This window comes from Puntigrus tetrazona, chromosome 1 (genome assembly GCF_018831695.1).
Source record: "Puntigrus tetrazona isolate hp1 chromosome 1, ASM1883169v1, whole genome shotgun sequence".
In the NCBI taxonomy this organism is placed as follows: domain Eukaryota; kingdom Metazoa; phylum Chordata; class Actinopteri; order Cypriniformes; family Cyprinidae; genus Puntigrus; species Puntigrus tetrazona.
The window spans coordinates 2,216,240-2,223,739 of NC_056699.1; the positions used below are offsets into that span (position 1 = coordinate 2,216,240).

General features: G+C 39.6%; 2 protein-coding genes across 6 annotated transcripts in view; both read left to right on the top strand.

The window, feature by feature from the left end:
* appa (amyloid beta (A4) precursor protein a) overlaps positions 1–3,497 on the top strand; it is a 26,816-nt gene extending 23,319 nt beyond the window's left edge. For all 5 annotated transcript variants that reach the window (XM_043240464.1, XM_043240634.1, XM_043240715.1 and 2 more), the window contains 2 exons: positions 511–657; positions 746–3,497. In XM_043240464.1, the coding sequence (XP_043096399.1) occupies positions 511–657; positions 746–847 (249 nt within the window). In that variant the 3' untranslated portion in view covers positions 848–3,497. The remainder of the gene's footprint in view (positions 1–510; positions 658–745) is intronic.
* Positions 3,498–4,648: 1,151 nt separating this feature from the next.
* Positions 4,649–7,500, top strand: part of atp5pf (ATP synthase peripheral stalk subunit F6) — a 3,082-nt gene continuing 230 nt past the window's right edge. Inside the window, exons 1-4 of the mRNA XM_043247696.1 lie at positions 4,649–4,763; positions 5,921–6,093; positions 6,198–6,322; positions 7,497–7,500. The exon at positions 7,497–7,500 is cut by the window's right edge and continues 230 nt beyond it. Of these exons, the coding sequence (XP_043103631.1) occupies positions 5,924–6,093; positions 6,198–6,322; positions 7,497–7,500 (299 nt within the window). The 5' untranslated portion in view covers positions 4,649–4,763; positions 5,921–5,923. The remainder of the gene's footprint in view (positions 4,764–5,920; positions 6,094–6,197; positions 6,323–7,496) is intronic.

Sequence of the window (7,500 nt, forward strand, 5' to 3'; positions counted from 1 at the left end):
AAAGGATGACAAAAAACTGGATATGGAATGGTTAAATAATCTATAGCCACCAGCAGGTGGCAGCAACTCACTGTCATAATGACCGAGGCATTGCATTGTTCACTCAACCCATTCGTTCAAAGTGCTGATTCATTCAGAAACTAAGCAAGTAAATGAATGAATCACTGAATCATTGACTCGCTCGGTTTTCAAACGAACCAGCACTTTGAACAAACCAAGCGAGTGAATGAATTAATTGCTGAATCATTTGGATTTCTCCATTTTTTTTTTTTAAATAGCTGATTCTTTCAGAAACAGATGATCACTGCTGTGCTCAGCGGTTTACCTGTGATCGGAACTAGTTAACTGCATTCATTAGGCTTCCTTTCTCAGTCAGTCGTCCTGCATCATATTCGTGCATCAATGCGTTTTTAGTATTTTATGATGTGGTCGTCATGGCAGCGTGTCTCTGATGGGAGTTCAGGCCGTGTGACTGTAAGCTCATGTTTGTCTTTTGTTTCTGCTGTTCAGGTTTTCTTCGCCGAGGACGTGAGTTCCAATAAGGGAGCTATTATTGGCCTAATGGTCGGAGGTGTTGTCATAGCAACCATCATCGTCATCACCCTGGTGATGCTGAGGAAGAAGCAGTACACATCCATCCACCACGGAATCATTGAGGTCAGTTGGTGCGCACGTGTTCGTTAATTCAACCCATGACATCAAATGAGTTGGCAAAAGTGATTGGTTGGAATCTTTTCTCTCTCAGGTGGATGCGGCCGTGACCCCGGAGGAACGTCACCTGTCCAAGATGCAGCAGAACGGCTATGAAAACCCCACCTACAAGTTCTTCGAACAAATGCACAACTGATGGTGCGACGCTCCACTTCCTCCCTGTTTCTCCTCATCTGCAGACGGTGCAGGAGACACCAGCCCAACCTCAACCTTACCTTTCTCACTTCCTATTGGCCGCTTCACATGACTGTCAATCAAACATGACTTCCCATTGGCTGGACAAATATGAACTTGGTTCCGTTTCAACCTAAACGCACAATTCAGATTCAGTTCAGATTGAGAACGTTCAGATTTAGGTTTAAATTCCCTGCAGACAACAATGAACGTGAGTTTAATGCGGTTGGGATCAGTTTCGAGTTCAATTCGGTTTAAATTCAACACATGGAGTTGATTCGCATCAAATTCAATGCACAATTCTGAATTCACTCCAGATTTTCAACGAAAAAATCTGTTGGCCGGACGAATATCAACTTTATTAGTTTCAAGTACAGTTTCAAATTGAATGCACAATTCAAATTTAAGTCACAAATCAATCTGAATCAATCCTTCCGGGGCGAGACGAATGTGAACATAATCAGATTATCGCTGTCAGTCTCAAGATTCGGTGTCAGACTGAACAGACAATTAGAACTGAACGAATAATTTCAATTCAAATCACAAATTGAATGAAACACAATTGAATACATTTTTATGCGTAATTCAAATTCAGTTCAGTTCAAAAATTCAATTGAACACCTAATTCAGATTCAGATTTTTTATTAATAAAGCTTAGAAATTTGTCATTCTTCAATTCTGCCCTCCCATTGGCTGGACAAACACGAGTTTGAAAAATTCCGTTTCAGACTGAATGCAGAGTTTAAATTCAGATCACAAATCAGATTGAGTGTATATTTCCAATGTGGTTTTAAATTCACTCCCGTTTTTCGACAAATGCTTCCATCAGTCTGGAAGATGAGCTTCTTGGGTCGGTGTCAGGTCTAATTCTTAAAATTTCGTTTTAAATGTGAATTCAAATCATAGATGATCAGATTAATGCTTTTTCAAGTTTTCAAACTGAATGCAGAAAAAAGAAATATCACTCCAGATGTCACTCCTGTTGGCTGAACGCTATGTTTGTTGTTGGATCTCATCACGACCGTGTTCCTCCGCTCCGAATCGTTGGTCTGGTGTCGCTTCACCGTCTGTCGTCGCACTACTAACCGAGTGAAACACTGGGATACCTGAGGATGACTGTCTGAGACTTCATCCACCCTCCCTTCCTCTTCCTCCTCTTCCTCCTCTTCATCGCACACTGACTGCAGCTGTGCTGTGTTTGGTGACGCATTAAACCTGTCAGAGATCGTTCTGCTGATCCACGTCCTTCTGAATGAGATGTTTGTTTCTGGTTTCTTTTTCAAAAAAAAAAACAAAAAAAAAAAAAAACCTTAATGTAAAATTGAATTTGCCAAAAAAAAAGTTTTTTTTTTTTAGTTGTCAATATTTAAGTAATGCAAAAACAAAAAAAAAAGGCTAGTTGTGACTACGTAGTGCATGATAGAAAAAAAATGACGGGAAACTTTACTGCTATCTGGATCTTGGTCTTTTCTCAGACGTTTTAGACATTTTAGCAGAATTAAACGGTAACTTGTGGAAATGTGATTTGAGTTGCACAAAAAATGACTCAATTGGCTTCTGCTTCTGGATTCAATGCTTTGATTTGGATATCTGGTTGTTTTTTAAATCCGGCTGAGATCCTGTCGATGTACATTTACTGTCTTTAATGTTCTCGTCCTATGCATTTCAGAGATTTATTTACTCCTATTTAATTTGACTCTCCATGGGACTCGTGGCTGTGTGTGTTTTTTAAGCGGGTGTCGGGGGCCGGGCGGGCGGGCTTCGGGGTCATTCTCTGTCTGTTTGTATGTTTCTATCCGGTCAGTTTTGTGTTCTTAGATCACTCTTTGTCTGCAGATGTAGAAAGTGTTTTCTCCTCTCCGTCTCTCGTGTTGATGCAATGATCCGAGAGAAAAATTCCTTCGCCGCGCTGCAAAATCAAAAGAAAAGGCTTTTTTGCATTGCGTCATTACTTTCTGCCGTTACTGTAATGCAGGAAAATGTATTTCGATTGTGCAGTTGTATTTATCATGATTGCATTGAATGTTATTTTCAATTTTTCTTTTTTTTTTATCATTTCCATTCATCGCTGCATTACAGTAATACAGATTTATGGATAAACGTGCTCGGTTTACATGCAAATAATGTGGCAATGCAAATTGCTGTTCATTTTCTTCATGCAAAACATTATTTCTTTTGATTTTGAGGTGGAATATAAGCTGGAGGAGATATGTTTTGATGCACGGAGCGTCAGGTCTGTCTCCTGTAGTGTTTCTGTCTGTCTCACACACACACACACACACACACACACACACACATGTTTTTGTTGTAGTCAGTTTTAGACCGATCCAGGATCTGACGTGACTTTGATTTACAGTCGATCTGTAAACGGTTCATAATCAATAATCTCCCCATCTGATGAATGTCAATCAAACGTTTACAGGATCTGGTGTTTTCAGGGCGGTGATGAATCGTGGGTAATTCTCGGTGTGTGTTGCTGTGGTTTGATCAGATCTGAGGTGGTTAGATAAAGATGGCAGTGGCATTTTTCTGTGTATCATTTGCTTTGACTGGAAATAAACTGCGCTTTCTACACTGTATTCCATAAATAAAGTTCTGAATGTACATACAGACTTCTTTTGTCACGCCTCTTTTGTAACACACACACACACACACATATCACTCACACACACACACACACACTCACTCTCTCACTCACACACACACTCACTCTCTCACACACACACACTCACTCACACACACACACACACACACTCTCTCACACACACACACTCACTCACACACACACTCACTCACACACACACACACACACTCTCTCACACACACACACTCTCTCACACACACTCACTCACTCACACACACTCTCACACACACACTGCTGTTTGAAAATTTGGGATCAGTATGATTTGTAATATTTTTAACAATATCTTGTGCTCATCAAGTCTCTATTCGTTTGATTTCAAACAATACAGAAAAAAATTATATTGTGAAATATTTTTAATGCTTGTTTTCTTTTTTCATATATTCTAAAATATTTAAAAATATTAAAATCAATGTATTTCTGTGAAGCACAGCTGTATTTTCAGCATCATTCCTCCAGTCTTCAGTGTCACGTGATCTTCATAAATCATAATATACTATTATGCTATATATACTATAATAATATACTGATTTTATTATCAATGTTGTGTTGCTTAGTTTTTTTTATTTTATACTTTATTTTTTGATTGTTTGATGAATAAACCATTAAAAATAAAACATAATTAGAAAACATATTTTCTATGTATTTACTGTTGCTTTTTTATCCGTTTGACTTTTAATTGAACATTTTCTTATGATCTGTCCTAGCGCTGTAGTCTATTCTATGTATTTTAGTTTATTGATGGTAATTCTGTTCAGTATTTCTACTCCCTCTGCTGTTCAGTTCCATCACACGCAATTAGAATGATTAAATAAAATATAAATGTTTTTTTAAACAGTTATAGAGTCTTGAAGATTACGAACTGCCCTGATTTGTTCGACAAGAGACTATTTAATTTCATCAAAATATACGCAGCAGCGGTTTTTTTTATTATTAATTGCAATAAAAAAGAACAAGAAACAGCGCTGCATTAAAATAAAAAAAAGATAGAGAGAAAAAACATCAAAACGATAATTCTGTTCCGGGTTGTAAAACGCGATCAACTCCATGTTATTGATTTGTAAAATTAAACTAGTTTTAGATGTCCTTTTTTTCTCCTCAAAGGTGACTCAGGAAGAGACCGGAGGGTGGCGCTCGTGACGTCACCAAGCGACCGCGAGTCATACCCATAAGCCCCCGCGGTGACCCGGAAGCGGTTGTTCGCCCGTCTGTCCGCGGCTCTGGTGTCAAACGCAAGGTTAGACGAGATCTTTCTTTATCCTTTGTGGTTTTCGTGTGAACGTGAATGTATTAGTTGTATGTTTGTATTCAGGCGCTTCGGCGTCTCCTGAGGACTGAGTGACGTCTTCAAGAAATGTCGTGACAGTGAATGTCGTGGTTTCGTGCTCCTCTGAAGTGCTCTGTAGTGCTGAGGCTGTGTGTGGAAATATATTAGAAAGAAAGGTTCAAGTTGACCTTTGAAATGTAATGAACTTATGATTAAATGAAACTATCTGCCAAAGCTTTCTTTCTTCTGTAGTGTTATATATATATATATATATATATATATATATATATATGTGTGTGTGTGTGTGTGTGTGTGTGTGTGTGTGTGTGTGTGTGTGTGTGTGTGTGTGTGTGTGTGTGTCTGTGTCTGTGTCTGTGTCTGTGTGTGTGTGTGTCTGTGTCTGTGTCTGTGTCTGTGTCTGTGTCTGTGTCTGTGTCTGTGTCTGTGTCTGTGTCTGTGTGTGTCTGTGTGTGTCTGTGTGTGTCTGTGTGTGTCTGTGTGTGTCTGTGTGTCTGTGTGTGTGTGTGTGTGTGTGTGTGTGTGTGTGTGTGTCTGTGTGTGTGTGTGTGTGTGTGTCTGTGTGTGTCTGTGTGTGTGTGTGTGTGTGTGTGTGTGTGTGTGTGTGTGTGTGTGTGTGTGAGACTGTGATATTCTGGAGCACAGGTATGTTTGTAGCAATAAGCAGCAATACATCGTACGGGTCAAAATGTTTTTTTATGCCAAAAATCATTAGGATTTTAAGTAAAGATCACGTTCCATGTAAATATATCAAAACCTTTTCTTTTATTAGTAATGTGGATTGCTAAGAACTTTTAAAGGCCATTTTCTCAATATTTAGATATTTTAGCATCCTCAGATTCCAGATGTTCTCAGTTTGTCTGATCCTGACCTCTCTCTCTCTCTCTGTGTGTGTCTGTCTGTGTGTGTGTGTGTGTGTGTGTGTGTGTGTGTGTGTGTGTGTGTGTGTGTCTGTGTGTGTCTGTGTGTGTGTGTCTGTGTCTGTGTCTGTGTGTGTCTGTGTGTGTGTGTGTGTGTGTCTGTGTCTGTGTGTGTGTGTCTGTGTGTGTGTGTGTGTGTGTGTGTGTGTGTGTGTGTGTGTGTGTGTGTGTGTGTGTGTGTGTGTGTAGATCATGGCTCTTCATCGGCTCAGGTGTGTGTCGTCTCTGCTCCGTTCGGTCGTGAGCGTGGCTCTACGCAGGAACATCGGTCTCTCCGCCGTCGTCTTCAACAAAGCTAAAGACCTGGACCCCGTGCAGAAGATGTTCCTGGACAAGATCCGCGAGTACAACAGCAAGAGCAGGTGTGTGTCTCGCTCCTCCTCTCTCTCTCTCTCTCTCTCTCTCTGTCTCTCAGTGCTCTAGACCTGTGTGTGTGTGTGTGTGTGTGTGTGTGTGTGTGTCTCAGGGCGGCTGGAGGAGTGGTGGACGCTGGGCCGTCGTATCAGAAGAACCTGAGTGAGGAGTTGACCAAACTCCAGCGCTTGTACGGAGGAGGAGACCTCACCAACTTCCCTCAGTTCAAGTTCCCAGGTGAGATGATGATGATGATGATGAAGCTCTCTCTGTACAGACACACATCTCACAAGATAAGCTTCTGATGATAAAGGCACAGCTTCAGTTCTTGCAGGAGATGTGACTTTTACTGTTTTACTTAGATTTTTTTTTTTTCTTTTTGGAAGTGTACATCACTTTGGTTTTTAAATAATACATATTAATTTGACGTTTCGTTACTTGAAATAAACATAATATACAGAATAAAATATAAAAACATTTAGTTTTCATTTAATGTAGTGAGTTCAAATAAAATAAAAATAAAATAAAAATGTATTAATTCTGAACGTGTTTTTAAAAAGTAGCTGATTAAAGCTAAATAAAAAATAAAAAAATAAAAATAAAACCTGATTCAAAGTATTAACATAAACTGTAATAGTGCATCAATAATACTGAAGCTTTTCATATTAGTATTTATTTTTTTTTTTTAAATCAAATTAAAACATATTTAACTTAAATATAATGTTTTTAAGTTTTCAACATTTGAGGTGAATTAAAAACATTCACCAAAGCTGACCTGAAACCTAAAATCAATGTGTTCTTGTTTTAGGACAACTTTTATAAACTGTGTCTGTCTGTGTGTGTGTGTCTGTGTGTGTGTGTGTGTCTGTCTGTGTGTGTCTGTCTGTGTCTGTGTGTGTGTGTCTGTCTGTGTGTGTGTGTCTGTGTGTGTCTGTCTGTGTGTGTCTGTCTGTGTGTCTGTCTGTGTGTGTGTGTCTGTCTGTGTGTGTGTGTCTGTCTGTGTGTGTGTGTGTGTGTGTGTGTGTGTGTGTGTGTGTGTCTGTCTGTGTGTGTCTGTCTGTGTCTGTCTGTGTGTGTGTCTGTCTGTGTCTGTCTGTGTGTGTGTGTGTGTCTGTGTGTGTGTCTGTCTGTGTCTGTCTGTGTGTGTGTGTGTGTGTGTGCACCCTAACAAGTAGCTAAATGTAAGTACACACACATTGATGTTTTGATGTAAGATGTGATGAGGAGACTCAATGGATGAAACCCAAGCTTTAATCGTGAGGTAATTGGTTCAAAGCAGGATGATTTTCTTCTGAAGCACAGGCACAGATGATTAATCCTCTCAGTTCTTCTGAGACATAAAGAGGTCTGCTCAGTAAAACCTGTCCTCCTCGTCCTCGAGGTTAACTCGGACTCTGTCTTGTTTCCTCAGAACC